At 40.2% G+C, this 21780-nt stretch overlaps 1 protein-coding gene across 2 annotated transcripts in view; it reads right to left on the bottom strand.

Moving 5' to 3' along the window:
- Positions 1-3163: 3163 nt before the first annotated feature.
- LOC129724059 (endoplasmic reticulum aminopeptidase 2) overlaps positions 3164-21780 on the bottom strand; it is a 42227-nt gene continuing 23610 nt past the window's right edge. For both annotated transcript variants that reach the window (XM_055678663.1, XM_055678671.1), the window contains 9 exons: positions 14740-14841; positions 14445-14672; positions 14295-14377; positions 14030-14232; positions 13789-13969; positions 12343-13726; positions 12129-12271; positions 4978-5730; positions 3164-4919 (listed from right to left, as the gene is read on the bottom strand). In XM_055678663.1, coding sequence (XP_055534638.1) covers positions 4773-4919; positions 4978-5730; positions 12129-12271; positions 12343-13726; positions 13789-13969; positions 14030-14232; positions 14295-14377; positions 14445-14672; positions 14740-14841 — 3224 coding nt within the window. In that variant the 3' untranslated portion in view covers positions 3164-4772. The remainder of the gene's footprint in view (positions 4920-4977; positions 5731-12128; positions 12272-12342; positions 13727-13788; positions 13970-14029; positions 14233-14294; positions 14378-14444; positions 14673-14739; positions 14842-21780) is intronic.

Genomic DNA, 21780 nt, shown 5'->3' with positions numbered 1-21780 from the left:
AGCTGTTCATTGCGATGCAAACGCTCACCACACGATTTGAGGTAGCTCGGATACCAGCAACAAGAGTAAGGTACCTACCCTTCGAATATCTTACTTCCAGCGGGGTTCAAATTTGCAATATTGGGAACAGCCCCACCTTTATCAACGCCATAAGACACGAGGTCCTCGACCTCACACTCTGCAGCGCAATCATTGCCGAAAAAGTCGAAACATTGCATGTCTCGGACGAAACAAGCTTGTCGACATATCATTTTCGACATCAGGATTGGCTTTGAAAAGGGAGAAATTTGGCAACCCGAAAAAGACTGGTTCCCGTTTAAAGAACACTTAGTCGACACGGTAAAAAAAAACACCTCGAACTGGGATGAATACAGAGCGCTACTCGCTGAGCTACGCGCCCAATGATTCTGCTCTCTCGAAGGTTGTTCACGAAGACTATAATCAATTAAACATTAAGTCCTTTTGAACCTATGAAGTCTACTGGACCAGATGGCATTCTACATCTTATCGGTTCATGGTGCGCATAGTCTGTCCGATGACGTTGAAGCCGGAGGAAGCTTCGCTGTCGTAGTGGTCGTGGGATGATGTTCAAGTCGACCTGAGCGAGAATCCAGGGCGCATTCATTTCCCCTACAAGCACCTTAGCCAGAAACACAGTTCTCATGACCTCTCGTCTCTTCTGAAGCGTGTCCATACCCAACAGGCGACATCGGCTCTCGTAGGATGGAAGTTCGTCAGGGTTTTGCCAGGGAAGAAATCTTAAGGCAAACCTTACAAACTTCGCTTGGATTTTTTCTTTTCTGTTAACCCAGACGTTGTGAGAGGGACTCCATACTACGGCTGCTGATTCCAGTATAGACCGCACTAAGCTAAAATACAGTGAGCATATACAGTAGGGGTCACGGAATTGACTGGATAGTCGAAACATAAATCCTAAATTTCTGTTGGCTTTGCTGGTGGTATAAGCGAGATGATCGCGAAAATTTAACTCGGAGTCCAACAGGACACCAAGGTCCTTCACAACGCTAACTCTTTCCAGTATCTCCGTTCCAATGTGATAGTTCCAGTGATTGTTTTCCTTCTAGTAAACGAGATAACCATGCACTTACTCAAGCTTATAGTCAGCTGGTTCCTCTCACACTAGTTTGCGAAGATGTCGATAGTTTGCTGCAATATTTTGCAGTCATCCGGTGTCTTCACTAACCAATACATTTTGAAATCGTCTGCGTACACCAACCTGCACCCTCCTGGTACAGCGAAGAATAATAATGGCCCCAAGTTACTGCCTTGGGGAACACCAGAATAGTTACCGAACGGGTCAGATTCGGTAGTGCCAAGCTTGACGTTCAGTTGTCGGTTGGTCAGATATGACTCAATCCATTGAATCACATTTGCTGCCACGCCTAGACGATCAATTTTTGCCAAAAGAATTCGGTGATTCACTTTGTCACTTTGTCGCTAATTTCCGTTTCGTCAAAAACATTTGAAAATTGTTTAGCAAACAGATTGCATAAACCGCCCGTTGAAGATAAGCCAGATTCCTTTCGCTTATCGTTTACGAACCCCCAGAACCGCTTGGGATATTTTTTTAGGGTATGTTGCTGCTGTCTAACATATCGGGCGTATAGAACTCGATTGTAACTCTTATATTTCGAGCTGGCGTAGTAAAACCCTCGTTTCGGGATCGAGTTGCGATTATCTGAGTATTTTTTAAGAGCGCTGGCACGTTTCCGTTTTAAGAATCGGAGGTAGTTGTTAGTCTAAGGCTCGGGTAGCAAACAGATACGAAAATGTCCCGGCCTAGCGCAGGCAACGATGTAGCCACTTTTTCCTCGGACTTTCTCTTCAGCATCCTTTGGAGCTTCTTGTCACCCGATACTCTAATTGTTGTCCAGTAGCGCCAAGATGTGTAGATACCGGAACGGGCGTATCCGGCGTTCACAAAGTGCCGCACGCTATCCGTTTTCTTCGAACATAATTTGAACGAAGTAACTTCACTGTTTTCGCCATCACGGTTAGAGTTTGACTGGTAGAGCTGTCAAGTTTTTTCTGGTGACTCATGGTGTACTATGATTGATGCTGCATAGGTAGTTTCATCAGTGCGGCATTTTTTTTTCTTTTTTTTTTTCAATGCAAGCGTTGCCTGTAATTCTAGATTGTACCTGTGATTGTACGCTGAATTGAACTGCGCAGCCAAAAAAGCTACAACGACGACCTAACCTAACCCGATCACTCTATATGGAATGGGGGTGATCTTGCATTTCATCGGGCATAATCTATTTTTATACAAATGATTAAAAAATAGGATCTAACACTGGTTCCGGAGTTTACGGGCCAAGTGTAATGGGAACTATTGCCTCTCTGGGTTTTTCAACCAGAAGATATGACTAAAACGCAATTACAGGCATGCGAAAATTGGCACTTTTTCGGACAACCAAGCTGCACTATTGGTACCCAAGGACATTAGAGATTAGAAAAAAAATATAACAACTTAAAGCTTGAATTATTCAATAAATGGACGAATCAGTCTCGAAACCATGCTAATGAAAATAAAATGGCGATTATTCAAAATAAAGGTAATTTATTGAAACTATTCCGATTCGGTTTCAAAGAAATCTCCAGCTTTTTTTCGAATGCCACTCATCATATTTTGAACACTCGAACCGGTCACCGACTTGCCGTTGGAGGCGGTGACCTCTTGCATGCAAACAACCGAATCTATTCAGACGATTCAGGTGTCTTACCCCTACCAGACCTATGGACATTCGAATAACCGAAAAAACGCTACAGATTGGAGTGTTTTATTGGTTTTTTTTTCTTCTTCTTTTGACACACTATATTTTACGACACGCTTCTGGTTTTCTGGTTGTTTTTAGTTTTTTTTTTGTATGCTTTCTTCTTACTTCCTCTGGTTTTGGTTGTTGTTGTTTTTCTCTTCGCACACTGTCTCTGGAACAAACTAGTCATTTCACATATTTGTAGTACAACTGATTATAAGTATTAAACATCTTTTGACAACAGGCTTCTTCGTGCTTTCGGATGTGCTACATTTTTTTTTTGTTCGAATGATTTCATTTACTAATACAGTACAAACGCAGCGCACATAAAACTTTGATTTGCCTTTCGCTAAGCTGTTTTGTTGATACGATTTCCCGAATGTTTGTTGTTTTTTTTTCGAGTTTTGTAGCGCAATGAAATATGTTTTCTGAGTGTATTTGAGAGAGAGAGAGTATTTGTGTGGGTTTGGTCTATGTGAATAGTAATGCGTTTAATAAGCGTATTCATTATGAACTAAGTTATATAATATGTCTTCTTTGAAACGTATAATATATAGATATTGCTACACAAGAATCAATGAGCATTTCAAGTTGTAAAAATCTATTACAGATATTGCGAGAATGATTCACTTCATTGCATTGTGGAGAGTGTCCTTTTTGCTAGAGTAGTAGTTACTTTTTTGTTGTAAGATTGAGAAAAATATTGGAAAAGTACAGTGAAACAATGTGTTAATTTTTTTTTACTATTTGATACTGAACATGTGTACGCAATGTATTATGTCTGCGTTTTTTTTTGTTTGTTTGTCACATAATGTTTCTCCCTTATGGTAACTTCCAATTTCTGTAACGTAAATATATTCAGAGAAACGTCTTGTTTTGGTAGAGAATCTGCGTTTGCTTTAATACTGGTTTTCCGGTGCTCCCTGTCGATAGAAGCACTGCCTAAACTATATCACACTAGTCCACAGAATATGCTGCACCCATCATCTTGTCACATGGTTTTACTTATAGTGTTTTTTTTTGTCTTTCTGCCGTTTGTATATTTGAAATAGGAAATCACTGAAAGGTGGCATACATGATGCGAGCTAATCGCCGATTCAGTTAGTTATTTACACGCGTACTAAAACAGCTCGCAATCAGAGTTGAATTGGCTATCACACTTTTTTGTGGACAGTAAAAACCATAAAGTAAAATTTGTGTCAAATCCATTTTTTTGTGGTCACAGGCAAATCAGGGAATCTTTGTTAATTTGTAGAAAGTGCAAGTTTTAGCTTGCTTTAATGCTTAACCGATAAATAATGTATTTAGTTTTATTTTGAAAAATGATTAGACGTTTGATCTAATCTCTACGCGCGAGAAAGAGAAATATAGAGATAGAGAGGGTACGAGTTTTACTAAGTATTAATATGTATTGAAGATGTTATGTTATGTTGCTGTTAATTACAAATCAGTCCTTCCTCTTATTCGATTCTACTCGATTCATGCTATTGCAAACCAACGAATAATTCTATAAATGCAGTGAACTCAGGCAAGGGATTAATACTAGCTGGAGTGAGCAGTTTGCTTTTTTTTATTCCTTGGAAGATTTGATCTGTCATATGATAGGATTAAAAATTCTTCTACCAGAGATTGTACTACCAATAAATGCATTCTGATTTTTGCGCCCTATATCTGCAGTGTTTCTCTTTCACCCCTTCCAGGATCAATCATACAACATTTCTCGTACACATTCGTAAGATCTATTTTGTGTGTTTTTTTTTTGCTTAGCTGTCTAACTGCTCGGTTCGATCATTATCTGTCTAAAGTTTCGAAAAAGAAAACTAAAAAATAGATGTATATCATTGTTTTGTGTCTCAAAGTTCTAGTACATGTCACACATTAATCTGTTCTGCGACTGTCGTGAACTCAACGCGCTATTTCAGTAAAATTCCTCTTTTTCTTTTTTTTTTCCTCATCTCGTTTGTGTGTTTTTGCAGTTTCCTAAACGCTCGCTTATCAGAAGTGGTATTTCTTCTCAATCCAGTTGTATATAGATGACTGCGATCGGCTTACCCACTCGACGTTGGCCGCCACCATGCTGAGAGTCATATTCAAAATCTTCATTCCCGGTCCACCACCGAAGCGTTCTACCAGCGACTTCAACTAGACAAAATATTGAGTTTTTTTAACTATTTCTTTTTTGGTGAAATGTGAATCTTACCTCATCATAATCAAACTTTGTCGAGCCGTACTGCGTGATGGCGGATATCACGCGAGCAAAATTTACGCTGCCTTTACCGAGCTTCGATTGAAAGTCTTGCCACTTGGCTTGCAAAAAACGGCAGGCCATCGCACCCCCGGTAGGCGTGCCAGCGATCGCTTCCAAAACCTGCACTATCTCGGTCACGGGCAGTGTAATTACGTGCGACAGTAGCCGGTTCTGCAGCCATGCATCCTTGGTCACACCCAGGGCACGCAGTAACTCCATCCGTTCCTCAGAACCAACGTCCTTCTCCTTTCGTAGTGTATTATACAGGGACCAGCAGTCCTGCCAATAGCGGATCTCTCCGGACAAAACCGACCCGATATAGGCAACCGAACGTAGGTTTGGTGGGATCGTCATTTGGTCGTTCATCAGCTCCTTGGCGTTACGTATGGCATCCGGTTCTTCCCAGAGGACCGCATTCAGCAGAACCGTCGGTCGAAGCAGTTTCAGCTCTTCCCTACCCGTATCATTCCAGGTAAGCTCCTGAATCGATTTGGCCAGATTCTGGCGAATGTACTCCGCCAGCACCAAATAGCACTCCGAGTATTTGAGAATCTTACGCCACTTTTCCAAGTGCTTCAGACCCACCAGCACGGGACCCCAGTCTTGCTCCTTGGGGAAATACGATATCAAATCCATAGCGAAATCGCACGACAGCAGATTGGCGTGGCACAGTGTAAAAATGTCCGAAACCAAACCGACGCGATCCTTGAGGGAAGAGAAGAGGTAAGAATTGGTATCTAGATTTGGACACACGAGTGATACCTCAAAAAATTAACGTATTATTAAATTATTATTATTAGATATTTACAGTCGCAGTGGAGAAAAAAAGTCTAATTTACGTCAAAAATGTTCTGTATTTCTGAAATGTTGCAAATGTCTTGAATTTTGGAGGTCTGAAATTTCTACAATCTTTAAGACGTCTTAAATATCTCAAATATCAAGCTGGAACAAGCTGGAAGGAGTGACTGATCTAGCTCGCAAAAAAAATTAAAAACTTAACTACTGATTTTGAAGCACTCACTCAGGCTTATAGTTACATTGTAAAATAATGGTTTGCGCAATTCCATAGAATGTGAAAGGTAGCTAAGCTTTATAAGAAAAGAATGTTGACTTAACTATTCACCATTGACTTTTAATTTTAATTGAACACTATTCGAGATTTACCATGCCCCTTGACCTGCACAGATATATAAATGTCAGTCATATTAACAAGTAAAATCGCAGCAACCAGTGCATTTCAGGGTAATGTAGAGTCGAGAAGTGTTGATTTGCGCCTTGTGCTACAAAAACACAAATCTGCGAAGAGAATTGGCGAGCAGTGGAACAAAATGCTCGTTGCTCACTTTCTGCTTATGTATAACGAAAATGACAAACAGAATCCTAGAGTTTTGTGTGGAGACTGTTATCTAGCTGTGTACCGAAAGTCGAAAGGTAAGTGGAATGTGATCTACTTACGGTCAAATTACTAATTGCTCGAGTTAATCATTCGAGCAAACCAAACACCAGATAAGAAAAAATGTTCAAAACGGACTAAGGTAGAAAATCTATCTAAAATGGCTTGGGGCGATGTTGACGAACTCGTGGCCAAATCTCTACGCTCTAGAGTTCCCAAGAAAGACAAGATTGTTCTAAAGAATGTGATGGGTAAGGCTACCGACCTCAAGCTATTGGTGGGATCGGACACAAAAGGAAAACACTCATATCACCAAATCTTGAACATAATAAACCAGATTGATCTTAGCGTGAGTCTAAATATGTCATCATACAACCAGGATTGGGAGACGTCCTCACATTCACAGAACACGAAATTCATTACTTTTTTGTTGTTGACGAAATATGCTTAACAAAACCTAGTGAAGCACTTTTCGGCTATTCTGAGCTCAATTTGTTTTTTTTTTCTTCTGGCCTTAGGAAGCACTTTTAAGGGATTCTGAGCTCAATTTAAAATCATTTTTTATTTTGGCACTTCTTGAGCTCAGAATCACTGAAAAATGCTTCCTTAAGCCAGAAAAGGTCAAAATAGAAAATGATCCCAAATTGAGCTCAGAATCACTGAAAAGTGCTCCCTAAGGTCAGAAAAGGCCAAAATAGAAAATGATCTCAAATTGAGCTCAGAATCACCGAAAAGTGCTTCCTACCTAAGCCCAGAAAAGGCCAAAATTGAGCTCAGAATCGTCAAAAAGTGCTTCCTAAGGCAAGAAAAGGCCAAAATAGAAAATGATCCCAAATTGAGCTCAGAATCGTCGAAAAGTGCTTCCTGAGGCCAGAAAAGGCCAAAACAGAAAATGATCTCATATTGAAGCTCAGAATCGCCGAAAAGTGCTTCCTAAGGCCAGAAAAGCCCAAAATAGAAAATGATCCCAAATTGAGCTAAGAATCACCGAAAAGTGCTTCCTAAGACCAGAAAAGACCAAAATAGAAAATGATCCCAAATTGAGCTCAGAATCGCCTAAAAGGCCTTACTAAGACCAGAAAAGGCCAAAATCGAAAATGATCCCAAAATGAGCTCAGAATCGCCGAAAAGGGCTTCCTAAGGTCAGAAAAGGCTAAAATAAATTAAAAATGATCCCAAATTGAGCTCAGAATCACCGAAAATTGCCTCCTAAGACCAGAAAGGCCAAAATAGATAATGATCCCAAATTGAGCTCAGAATCGCCGAAAAATGCTTCCTAAGGCCAGAAAAGGCCAAAATAGAAAATGATCCCAAATGGAGCTCAGAATCACAGAAAAGTGCTTCCTGAGGCCAGAAAAGGCAAAAATAGAAAATGATCCCAAATTTAGCTCAGAATGGCTGAAATCGCCTTTTAAAGGCCAAAAAAGAATATGATTCCAAATTGAGCTCAAAATCATCGAAAAGTGCTTCCTAAGGCCAGAACAGGCCAAAAAAGAAAATGATTCCAAATTGAGCTCAGAATCACGAAAAGTGCTTCCAGAAAAGTGAGGCCAGAAAAGACAAAATAGAAAACGATCCCAAATTAAGCTCAGAATGGCTGAAATCACCATCTAAAGGCCAGAAAAGGCCAAAAAAAGAAAATGATCCCAAATTAAGCTCAGAATGACCGAAATCACCTTCTAAAGGCCAGAAAAGGCCGAAAAAAGAAAATGATCCCAAATTAGGCTCAGAATGGCCGAAATCGCCTTCTAAAGGCCAGAAAAGGCCAAAAAACAAAATGATCCCAAATCAACTTCAGAATGGCCGAAATCGCCTTCTAAAAACCAGAAAAGGCCAAACAAGAAAATGATCCAAAATTGAGCTCAGAATGGCTTATATCGCCTTCTAAAGGCCAGAAAAGGCCAAACAAGAAAATGATCCCAAATTGAGCTCAAAATCGCCGAAAAGTGCTTCCCAATGTCAGAAAAGGTCAAACAAGAAAATGGTTGCAAATTAAGCTCAGAATGGCCGAAATCGCCTTCTAAAGGCCAGAAAAGGCCAAAAAACAAAATGATCCCAATTTAAGCTCAGAATGGCCGAAATCGCCTTCTAAAGGCCAGAAAAGGTAAAAATAAAATGATTCCAAATTAAGCTCAGAATGGCCGAAATCGCCTTCTAAAGGTCAGAAAAGGCCAAAATAGAAAATGATCCCAAATTAAGCTCAGAATGGCCGAAATCGCCTTCTAAAGGCCAGAAAAGGCCAAAAAAAAGAAAATGATCCCAAATTGAGCTCAGAATGGCCGAAATCGCCTTCTAAAAGCCATAAAAGGCCAAAAAAGAAAATGATCCCAAATTAAGCTCAGAATGGCCGAATTCGCCTTCTAAACCCCAGAAAAACCAAAAAAGAAAATGATCCCAAATTAAGCTCAGAATGGCCGAAATCGCCTTCTAAAGGTCAGAAAAGGCCAAAAAAGAAAATGATCCCAAATTAAGCTCAGAATGACCGAAATCGCCTTCTAAAGGCCAGAAAAGGCCAAACAAGAAAATGATCCCAAATTGAGCTCAAAATCGCCGAAAAGTGCTTCCTAATGCCAGAAAAGGTCAAAAAAGAAAATGGTCCCAAATTAAGCTCAGAATGGCCGAAATCGCCTTCTAAAGGTCAGAAAAGACCTAAAAAGAAAATGATCCCAAATTAAGCTCAGAATGGCCGAAATCGCCTTCTAAAGGCCAGAAAAGGCCAAAAAAGAAAATGATCCCGAATTAAGCTCAGAATGGCCGGAATCGCCTTCTAAAGGCCAGAAAACGCCAAAAAACAAAATGATCCCAAATTAAGCTCAGAATGGCCGAAATCGCCTTCTAAAGGCCAAAAAATTAAATGATTCTAAATTGAGCTCAGAATGACCGAAATCGCCTTCAAAAGGCCAGAAAAGGCCAAAAAACGAAAATATCTCAAATTAGGCTCAGAACGGCCGAAAATGCCTTCTAAAGGCCAGCATAGAAAACGATCCCAAATTGAGCTTAGAATTGCCGAAATCGCCTTTTAAAGGCCAGAAAAGGCCAAAACAGAAAATGATCCCAAATTAAGCTCAGAATGGACGAAATAGCCTTCTAAAGGCCAGAAAAGGCCAAAAAAGAAAATAATCCCAAATTAAGCTCAGAATGGCCGAAATCACCCTCTAGAGGCCGAAAAAGACAAAAAAGAAAATGATCCCAAATTGAGCTCAGAATGACCGAAATCGCCTTCTAAAGGCCAAAAAAAGAAAATGATCCCAAATTGAGATCAGAATGGCCGAAATCGCCTTCTAAAAGCCAGAGAAGGCCAAAAAGAAATTATGATCCCAAATTAAGCTCAGAATGGCCGAAATCGCCTTCTAAAGGCCAAAAAAGAAAATGATCCCAAATTAAGCTCAGAATGGCCGAAATCGCCTCCTAAAGGCCAGAATAGGCCAAAAAAGAGAATGATCCCAAATTAAGCTCAGAATGGCCGACACCGCCTTCTAAAGGTCAGAAAAGACCAAGAAAGAAAATGATCCTAAATTTAGCTCAGAATGGCCGAAATCGCTTTCTAAAGGCCAAAAAAGAAAATGATCCCAAATTGAGCTCAGAATGGCCGAAATCGCCTTCTAAAAGCCAGAAAAGGCCAAAATAGAAAATGATCCCAAATTAAGCTCAGAATGGCCGAAATTGCCTTCTTAAGGCCAAAAAAGAAAATGATCCCAAATTAAGCTCAGAATGGCCGAAATCGCCTTCTAAAGACCAAAAAAGAAAATGATCCCAAATTGAGCTCAGAATGGCCGAAATCGCCTTCTAAAGGCCAAAAAAGAAAATGATCCCAAATTGAGCTCAGAATGGCCGAAATCGCCTTCTAAAGGCCAGAAAAGGCCAAAAAACAAAATGATCCCAAATTAGGCTCAGAACGGCCGAAATCGCCTTCTAAAGACTAGAAAAGGTCAAAAAACAAAATGATCCCAAATTGAGCTCAGAATGACCGAAATCGCCTTCTTAAGGCCAGAAAAGGCCAAAAAACAAAATGATCCCAAATTAGGCTCAAAACGGCCGAAATCGCCTTCTAAAGGCCAGAAAAGGCCAAAAAACAAAATGATCCCAAATTAAGCTCAAAATGGCCGAAATCGCTTTTAAAGGCCAGAAAAGGCCAAAAAATAAAATGATCCCAAATCAAGCTCAGAATCCCAAAAAACGCCTTCAAAAGGCCAGAAAACGCCAAAAAATAAAATGACCCCAAATTAAGCTCAGAATCACCAAAAAGGCCAGAAAAGGCGAAATTAGAAAACGATTCGAAATTGAGCTCAGAATCGCCGAAAAGTGCTTCTGAGAGCCAGAAAAGGACAAAATAGAAAATCATCAATGTTTAAACATATTGTTAGAAAGGTCAAAATTCCAACATTTGAAAAAGTATTTAAATGATACGATAAAATGTATTAAAATCGCATGAATATATTACAAAAATCTGAAAAGTCAAAATAGAAGTTTAAAAAATGCTGGTGTCGGAAAGATAAATAATAGTTACAATTTCTAAAGTGACGAATTCTTAAAGCAAGTCTAGAAAGATAAAAAAATTCAAGTCTTGATATAACAGAAGGGTTGCGAGGAATTCAAAATAGCATCCCAATTCCGGTAGGCTCTTATAGGATGGTATTCGGCCATTTTAGGCTATCCTTCAGGCACTTAAAATCTCAAAATAGAGTCTGAGATTCATTTCCGGCCTTTGAGCAACATCTCGATTCCGGAAATACTCATTTTGGATGGTGTTTTTTTAGAAATCGGAATCAAGGCTCGACATTTTTCAATAGTAAGTATCTTGAAATTAAATTTTTCAATCGATTGCTGCTAATATGAAGGAAATCCGTTGAAGACTGACCAAGTTATAAGTAATCGAAATTGGACATGGTCTCATACCCGTTCTAATTTTCCATTTTCATTGTACATATAAGGTGGCAAGTTGACCAAAAATGTATTTCGTTCTGTGAACTTTTGAATCAGTTTGTCGGAAAATTACTCAGAAACGCATGGAATGTCAATATCTGATGCGAATTCGAGATTTTGTTTTAATCAAAAATATCTAAAATTATTTACTTTGAATTTCAATAATAAATTGTTATGTAAAAATTGATATGAACTTGAAACATGAATTATGAAAAACAACAAAACTAAACAAAAAGCAAAAAAAAATTTCAATGCTAACTGTATATCCAGATAAAAAAATGCATGTTCCACTCTCGCTAGCAAACGAAAATATCAAAGTTTTTTTTAAAGCGGAAAGCAAAACTTTCGAGCCAACAACTGCTGTTTATTTTAAAGAGCCTTCAAAAGAGTGGGTGGCGAGTTTTGACTAGTTCCCTTTTGTCTACAGATTACCGACAGAGTGTATTCAGCTATTCCGCTTTTTTTTGTTGATTAAACATGTGGGTAGGGGTGGCGCACAGTCCGAAACTATTATCAGTCACTCGCAAAGTTGTGAGACAAAAAGGAAAAATTAACTCGCTGCCGCTTCACATCTGCATGGATACCTTTTGTTAGATTCTTCCGTCTACCGGTTGCAGACTTTGGCTTTTGGAACTTTGCCTTTCATGGCTTTGCCTTTTGGGAAATGAAATGTAGAATCGAAAACGGCGAGCCGAAACTAACAGCTCTATGCATGATGTAAAAGTTCATCACGAGTTGAAAAAGTAAAAAAAAAAACAAAGGGATAAAAATTCTTAAAGCTACATACCTGTGTGTTGAAAACATGATGATTGATCTGCAGCTGACTAACCAGCTGAACCCAGTTATTCTCGTCGTACAAAACCCTAAAGTATCCCGTTTGCTCGTGGTTCATCTTGATCCACTTGGGTGAATGGTTGAGTGCTATTACGGCTGCAAAGTACAAAACGAAAAAAAAACGCGATTAAGCTCTAACACTTCCAATCTTCCTCCTCACTACTAACTTCCGGTCGTGTTGAACCATATCGTCTCTGGCAGTAGTTCGCTATTGCTGGTTACGAAGCTTATCGGGAACGTCCACCGAATCCGTTTCTTCTCCTTGCCGCTGGCAGTAGTCGGAGCAACAGTCGTTGTCGTTGTAGTGGACAGAGAACTATTTTCATCCTCGTTCGGATCATCGTATATTGCCATAAACTCGGCCGGAGCGAATGGTATTTGGGTGACGTGAAGCTCATCGCCCTGCCTTGTTACGTTCAGCAGTGGAAAACCAGGAAGGTTTGTCCAGAAGTTCATCATTTCTTTGACATTTTTACTATTGTTTACTTGCTTTGCACAGATTGACCACAAATCTGTCGGATCCGCCGTCTGGTATTTGAATGTTCTTATGAACTTTCCCAAGCACTGTCGAAAATGAGACTCTCCAATAGCGGACTGCAGCATAGCCACCATGGATGCGGATTTATCTATGTAGAATGCTTCATTATCTCCGGTGTCGGTTGTTCCCCCGTGGATACTCTCCCATCCCTGCAGTGCATCAACATCCAACGCACGGGTTATAGTTTCGATCAAAAATAGCTCGTTCATGGGCCACATCGGACGAATGGGCGTTAAAATAAATCTACTCAGATGTCTGATGATACCCTCCCAGAGCCAGACGTGCTTCCAAGCCTTCGGTGAGATCAATCCACCGAAATACTGCTTCACAATGCCCTCGGAGATCTTCACCACCGACATGTGATACTCCTTGGTGGATACATTTTCCGGGGAGCTGAGAAACGACGTTCTACATACGATTAGGCCAAGCGAGCTCGTAAGGTCGTCGTTCAGTGTTGGCAATGCGATGAAGTCCAACTTCGACAGTGGGTAAGCCACACCAAGCCACTGCTGTAAATATTCCAGGATGTCTCTGGAAGTATGCAGTACGAAACTTCCCTTATCAACGTATGGCTTTGGAGCATAGAACGAGTACGCCGGGGCAGTTTTGATTTCCAGCGTATCATTCGCACTGGTATGATTGCCATCCGCTCCATTGGGACCTTGATTTGTATGATTTCCCTGAATGATATTTTCCGCTACCGCTCCCCCTGAAGAACTTGGGTGCGTCGTTTCGTCTGCGCTGGTCGGTTTCGCAGTTGGTTGATTGTTTGTCAGTTTAAACAGGTTTTTCGACAGCAGAACGGCAGTTAGATTACGGAATGGTTTCTTGTCTGCCTTTGATAGTTTTGCCGGCGATTTTGTCGGTTCCAGTAAGGGCCGGTGGGTGTCCTTGGTGACGTTCACGGTTTGATAGATCGGCGATGGATCAAGCATTTGTCGCTTGAAATCGCCTATCACCCAGGCGATTGAGTCCGGTGGAAGCGGCGGTGTTTCAGCGAAATCGTCCCGTAGCTGTGGATTAGAAGTTCTAGACTTATTCGAACCGATCGATCGAAGTCTCAAACGCTACTCACCAGTCCTGTTCCCATATAGAACCCTACGTCATCCGTATCCTGCACGATCGAGTTCGACAGACCAATGTGAAAACGATCCCGGAACAGCGATATCCTGAACGAAGCCCTCAAGTGTGGTTCATCGAAGCAGGGAAAAGCTTTCCTCGCACTTCCCGGTTTGAGAACTGTAGCTGCCAATATTCTGGAAACGAACAATTATTAGTATCAAAGAAACCAATCTCTCACGAAAGGGTGGTTTCACTTGTTAACATCCTGTTCCGTTTCGAATTGGTCCACGAAAAATCCATCCGGCTCGGAAATCATCTTCGAGTACCACCGAATGCTGAGAGTGTAGTTGGCCTTCTTTCGTAGCTTATCTCTCAACTCGATGTACAGCTGCTGTCTGGGAGGATACTCCAATATCCTTAGAATTTTGAGAGCATACCCCTTAGGTCCTACTAGAGCCTGAAATAACAAAACGCAATTATCACCCGCATCACAAATCACCCGAATGACCCCACAACTACCTTTTCTGTGATATTCAAATCTTGTGCGTGTAGCACAATGAAGTTCGTTTCCTTCTCAACATAGAACTCGACCGTCACTTGACCTAGTGGGGAAAGACAATACCAGAATAAATGAAACCATTTCTTTTCGCCATCAAAACACGCTCATACCTTTCACATCCAACGTCGTCAGATTGGGATGGATTGTTAGCATGTACCGATTCGGTCGTACATTGTTGGGCAACGTGGGCAGAAGCCACGGGAAGGGTTGCCCGTTGGTGGCAATCGGCTGAAACGGTTCCGAACTGTTGTACCCCTCCGGTATGTAGCCGGGCGGTATTTTCCCCGCACAAGGGCACACACTTTGCGGCCCGGCATAGGCTATCACCAAGGCAGTGGCTGTAGGAAAGAAATAACATCACAGATTCCCATTAATCATTAAAGCAACGGTTAATTGTTACATTACCTAGCAAAGTCCCCAAAACAATCGCTGTCACGCATAGTGCACGTTTCTGTGAGCACACGGCAACTCCTTCCCTCGCCGGTCGTCCGCTAGTACTGTCACCGCCTGTTGGGAGGAAAAAAGTTAGGTTAGCTGGTAATTCACATGACACGACATAACTTTTTAACATTGTTTGCTGTGCTGTATTTTCAATCAACAGCAGATTTGTCTTTTTCTACTCTGCAGATCTGATTTGTGATGGAACATAACTTTCGAACACATGTTCTTTGCATATGAGTTATTTTCTCCAGTATAGAGCGTGTGTATTGAGATCGCAGTAAGCTACGACCATGAACGGAGGGCAACAAATAATTCAATCAATTATTATTCTTTTTTCTGTTTGTATCCCGAAGTAGGACTTCAGTAAGCACTTTTATGAAGCCTTGATGCTGGACTGATGGAAACCAATTTGATTAGGTTCCTTCGATGGGAGGATAAATGCAAATATTTGTTTTGATTTCTTCATAGAATTTATTATTGCTTGCTTTACTCACTTTACTTTTACTTTTACTTTTTGGCTAACGGACCGTTCACCGGTCCAGGGCCGAACGAATTAGAGATGTCCATCTTCTTCTGTCTTGAGCAGCCGTTCTCCAGTCTCCCCGTACACCAACAGATCGTGCATCTTCTTCCACCGCGCACATCCACCGCGTGCGAGGCCCACACGGAGTCGACGGCCTCTTCCTGGTTTTCTACTGAAGATAGTTTTGGCGGCTCTCTCGTCAGGCATCCTGGCTACATGTCCAGCCCACTGAAGCCTGCCCCGCTGTATCACCTTCACTATATCAGCATGTTTGTATACCTGGTACAACTCGTGATTCATGCGTCTGCGCCACACTCCACCTTCCAATTTACTGCCAAGTATCGATCGCAGAACTTTACGCTCAAAAACTCCGAGCACTCGTCGATCAGCTTCCTTCAGCGTCCATGCTTCATGTCCGTATAGGGCCACCGGGAGTATCAGCGTCGTATACAGCGTTAGTTTTGTGCGAGTTTGAAAACTACGGGACCTTAGCTGGTTACGCAGTCCGTAGAAAGCCCTGTTCGCAGCTGCAACTCGTCGTTTCACTTCACGGCTCATACATATCGTTGTTACATGTCACAAGCGTACCAAGATAAACGAATTCGTCAACCACTTCAAATCGTTCCCCATCTATCTCCACCTCAGCACCTACACCACGGGGACTCCCACGCTCTTTGCCAGCTACCATGTACTTCGTTTTGGCAGAGTTAATGACAAGTCCCAATCTCGCTGCTTCTCTCTTAAAAGGAACGAAGGCCTCCTCCACGGCCTTACGGTTAATACCGATGATATCGACGTCGTTCGCAAAGCCAAGAAGCATGTGAGATTTTGTGATGATCGTACCGTTTCTTTCGACGTTTGCTCTTCGTACTGCACCCTCAAGAGCGATGTTAAACAGTAGGTTGGAGAGCGCATCCCCCTGCTTCAGTCCATCCAACGTTACGAACGCGGCTGATGTCTCGCCAGCTACCCGCACGCACGATTTCGATCCCTCCAGTGTCATTCGACTCAGCTTTATTAGTTTCGCAGGGAAACCGTGTTCCAGCATGATCTGCCACAGCTCGTTTCTTTTCACTGAGTCGTATGCCGCCCTGAAGTCCACAAAAAGATGGTGAGTCGATAAGTTGTACTCCCGGAACTTATCGAGGATCTGTCGCAGGGTGAAAATTTGATCCGTCGTGAAACGCCCTTGTCGGAAACCAGCCTGGTATTCGCCAACAAAGGATTCCGCTAGCGGTCTCAATCTGAAGAACAGGATACGGGAAAGCACTTTATATGCGGAGTTGAGCAACGTTATCCCTCGATAGTTTCCACAATCCAATCGATGGCCCTTCTTATAGATGCTTGCTCTAATTTGTTTATTAATATGAAAACAACTGGATGTACGGCGAGTATTTGCGTATGCTAATTCATTAGACAGATTATACAAAATTTATTTATACTGCACAATGTTTTGATTAAAAAGATAGTTTTTAAATTTTAATTTTCAAACAGAAAATTAAAATTTGAATACTATCTTTTTAATCAAACTTGTGGTGGATAAATTACTGTTGACCATGAATAACATTAATCGACAAAAGTAAAAAAAAATTGCCTCAAAGCTCAAAATAATAATGATTACGCCGCGAAGATTTTAGTTTTTTTTTAATTTCCTATGAAGTTTGGAGCCGCTAGTGTATGCAGAAGAGCGTCAAAATGCCGGGCTCGTAGCTTCTACATTGACTCACGGGAAAACTCTTTTAAGTACCTGAAAAAAATATCTTTGCTAGGAGCACCAACATTAACATGAATGGTTGAAAAGCTATAATCCTTCATATTTTTCCAGTTTGAGCTATAAGGCAAAACCTGTTTTCATCAGTGTAATTATCTCAATAGTAGGATTTCATTTCTAATTGAAAACAAAGTGGTGCGTGCTCAGATGTAGATTCGTAATCAGTAATCCGGAAGAACGGTACCAACCGTCCAACAAAGATAATGAATATGAATAAAGGTTTCCTGTGTTCGAAGTGGGATCCCAATGCCTCTGGATGACTAGTAAGTATGCCGGAAAATCTTTCGTTCTTGACGATGAAAGCTACATTCTTCTATCGGAGTCTCAAATGCCTGGAAACGACACTAAAAACAAATTCACTACTCCGACAAAAATGTACAAAAAGTGCAGGTTTGAATCGAAGGTTATGTTGTACATCGCATAATATCGAAAGCGTGGTTCAAACCCGAGAGTTCAAACCAATGAGCGGTTTGGCAATAACCCAGGAATTGTACCAGAAAGAGTGTTTGCAGAAAATACTGATTCCATTCATTCGAAAACATCACTCGGATGAAGAATACGGGGTTTAACCATACAAGACATCATCGCACCAGCGCAGAGCATACCGTACGTGCCAAAATACGAAACCCAACAAATCTGCTACAGTGTCATCCTGTCGAAAGTTTTTCGATTTATTGAGTTTCATGCTGTCCGAGGATAGTTAGAAGGCCGAGAACACAAAGCAACTCATCAACAGGATCAAAAGCTGCATTGGAAAACCGACGTGGTTTCCGTCCAACGCACATAAGAGTAAATCAAGTAAAAACCTGATCAAAAGTCAAAAAAGCAAAAGTTTATTAACCATGTTCAGCATAGTCTCATTTTGAAGGGTGATGCCTACTGAATCTCTCGACAGCTCATGAGCATCCAGAAGTATTGTAGACCTTTGTTACAGCTGGTTGAAATCGATAAAACTTTAGCTTTCTGTTGTTGCATTCGATGCTTCCGTACCGTTCACTTATTTTCAAAACAATCAAGTGCAACGTAGTGATTTATCATCAAACCAACTTCGGACATCGCGAAGAAGTTTAGATTAATCAATATGTAAACATAAAAGACTTATAGATAGTCTCGATATTGCCAGGGTACATTCTAATAAACACAAAAATTCTGTAAATGAGATTTTTTATATGTCATATTATATGAAGTAAGTTAAGTATCAATGAGTTTCAATGTAAACAGTCAATTGCAAATCAAAGCCTGTATGTTTCTGGTCAAGTTGGTGGTTTTAGATCATCCGAACCAATCCGAACTCATGAGTTAGATCATTGTGAAAATCATCGAAAAATTTCAACTTTTCAGCTTCCGGCAGTGTTACTGCCTTAGTTTCAAGAACATACCTCTGTCATGTAACCGATGAGTGTTCTGAGACAATCTCAACAGGTTACTATTGAATTCGGATCCTTTGATTACGAGCACTAGACCAAACTCTAAGAAAAACGGTCAAGTTTTTTTGTCCGAAACAATGCAAATGTTGCAAGTAAAATCTTCGTACACGGACAATGATAATAATACTAATGACTCTTCAGATTCGCCTGAGTGCTCAGATTGATTATTAAACAAAACAGTGTTCACCCTGAACCTCGCTGATCTAAAAAAATAGTTATATTTCATTCATAAAGGCTCAGTCATTTATTGTAGAAAAGAAACTACCATTGAATCCGAATTACATCATCAGAAAAGTAACAAACCACTCAAAGGTGAGTTATTCCATGAAACTTTTAGTCACAACTATTTATTATACTATATTTTCGATCCATGATACGTTTCCAGTCCAAAAATACTTAAAAATAATTTTGATCAGGTTTGATGTTCTAAGTGCTCCACTGTGTTACGGTCAAAATCCAATGTGCTGCACCGCACAGCGGATCACGGACCATTTGTCAGTGTTCACTAACAGCACTTTGAAGACTTAAGTTAGTTTTTAGTCTATCTATTTAAATAAAAAACAAGGAATCAGGTTTTTTAGAATCTGCGGAAACTGATTCTCGCTATTAGGATATTTTTGAAATTGGGCTGACGTCTGAACACCAAATATTAAGGTTTGATGCCATATTTAAATACAAGAAGGCTTGGCTTTGCGGTTTCAGAAGAACGCAGAGAAATGAGCAAACCGTTCAAAACCATTGGCATTTCCGTGTCCTTTCAAGAATCAGGATATCATCTAAAAATTTGGGATCAATGTACGACGAAATTTTGGAATTCAATGCGGTTATTTCCTGTTTTAGGAAATCGATGGACACTTTGAAATGATTCAATGTCCAGGGACCAACTACCTATATCTGATACCATTTTGGGATCCAAAATGGCTACTTTCGTTTTTTGGAATGCTGAGTAAAATTGAGTAAAATGCTTTTATACTCTTCATTCTCGGCACTGACTCTCAAGAAACGGTCTAATGTCTTACGCTATTTTGAAATCCCATTCGCCACTTTCGGTTTCTGCAATGCTGTGTTAATCTAATAAATGTCCAAATACTCCCCAGTTTTGATCCTAAACCAGAAACTGAAACTAAAGAACACTGCAGTTCCAGAAATCGTCGCCTTTCGGTTTCTGTGAAAAGGTGATGGAAATACTTCCTAATAATTATATTTTTCAGTTTTCGGTTTGTGGGTGATCGGTATGGGAGATCGAGAAGGTGGGTAGTTTGGTAGATTTCGATATGCTGATTTTGGTAGTGGCTTGAATTAATCGTTGGTAGAGAAAACGGTTCGCATGAAGAGGGTAGGATAAGTTAATGAGTTAATTGTATAGGTGTGTGTGACTAAGTAGAAGAGAGAGAAATAATATAATGAAAAAAAAAACAAGTAAAAAGAGAGAAACGAAGAAGCGGATGAAAAAAAGAAATCAGAAAGCAAAAGTTACATCCAAAGAAAGACACCAATTTTAAAATTCAGCGAATCAGTCCTCCGAAACTTCTCATCAAAACAACAAGAGCAGATATCAGCTTCCGATCAAAATTGGGTACTCAGCTAGTATGAAAAAAATCAGTTTGAGGAAAACTTCTCTGTTGTTTTGTTCTTGACCCTTTTTTCATTTCCATTTTTTAGTGGAAACCTGTTAGGTGGTCATTACGTTAAAAAGTCGAAGAGAATAACACTGGTAAATACAGGTTTTGCCTGAGTGCTCAAGTTAATTAGAAAAAAATAAGGATAATAGATTTTAACCCATTTCAGTGAATTTTGTTGCCCCTAGTGAAGATAAGCTTTTAGAGACCTCAATGAGTTTTCCCATAAGCCAACGTAGAAGTGACGAACCCGGTGAGCAAATATTTACTCTGTGGTCTTTTGACGCACTTCTGCACAGACTAAGGGCCCGATAATTCATAAAAAGCTTTTGTCGACTAGTGTAATTTTACATAGTTCATCAACACAAAAGCTTCATTTGATTGTTAATTCATAGTTAGTCTCCAAAAAGTCAAAATAGTTCCAAACGGCTTAAAAATAATACCAATAATCAATCCTACTTTTCATCAGTGGAACGTGGTGATCGACTAAATCGTTAAAGCCAGAGATGCCAGATGTTTTTGAAAATGTCTGCAACTGCTTGAAAAACCGGAAAAATGTGCTCGAAATTATTTGGTTCGAAAAAAATTCGCTAGCGCAGGTAAAAGTCTGTAAAATCTGCACACATTTTGAGAAAATCTGCGCAAATATAAGGAGACTCTGACAAAAATCTGCAGAAAATGTGGAAAAACTGCAAATCTGTGTTTAGCAGACAAATCTGAAAATCTGGTCAAAGTATTATTTCCACGCTTTATTTATCTATGAAAATGTGTGAAAAATTCTCAGTTTTAGTAGTTTTAATAATAAAAATCAGACACCTCCGAATACAGTTTTTGCTATAATGGAGTAAATGTTTTTTTAGAGGAGCTCGTAGCCGACCCGAAACCGGTTTTTTTTTTCGGTTAAAACCCGAAACCCGAAACTTTTTTTTCCGATCAAACCCAATTTTTTTTTGGGTTGATACCAATTTACGCTTGCCCCATAGCTTTGAGCCTCGAACGGTATTAAGATATTAGACATTATCATGTTTATTTGAAATGGTCGGCTTTCGGTTTTTTAAACCCGTTCCCGCCCCGAACCTGAATGTTTCGACAAACCCGAAACCAGACTCGTACCCGAAATTTTAGAAAAATTTCAAACCTGAACCCGATGGGTGCTAGTCCATAATTGAAAAATTGTCTAATGAGCCATAGACATGAAATCAAGAAAAACGCATTATAAATGTTTTGGTCGGTACACCGTCCAAGAAAATTTTTGTAATGAATATGTCAACCGTCATATATGGTGGAACCTTGTCATAGAGTTAAAACAGAAAAAGCTGCAGCGTAATTCCATCCGTCAAAAACTTTTAACGCAGTAGCCCGTTTTTTCAATTATAAACGAAAATAATGTTGACAAACCCGTGTGCAATTTGGTTAAAATGCATATTGTAAGAATCATATCGTGTTTGGTTTGTGAATACAATACAAGTGAAGACGAGAAGGACAACGAGACAGATGTTCCGTGCACCTCGATCAAGCCATTGCGGAAGCATGAGGCTCAAGCTCTTGAAACACGAAGAAAAAAGCAGCTTCATCACTCTGTAGCAAGTGTCAAAGTGGTAATATTCATAACAGAAGGCACCAGTCCCGTTTTTTTTTTATCACAGGACTATAAACTTTAGTTTT

Source organism: Wyeomyia smithii, chromosome 1 (genome assembly GCF_029784165.1).
Source record: "Wyeomyia smithii strain HCP4-BCI-WySm-NY-G18 chromosome 1, ASM2978416v1, whole genome shotgun sequence".
Taxonomy (NCBI): domain Eukaryota; kingdom Metazoa; phylum Arthropoda; class Insecta; order Diptera; family Culicidae; genus Wyeomyia; species Wyeomyia smithii.
The sequence above is the reverse complement of the archived record's forward strand: the minus strand, read 5'-3'. Positions and strand labels throughout refer to the sequence as shown.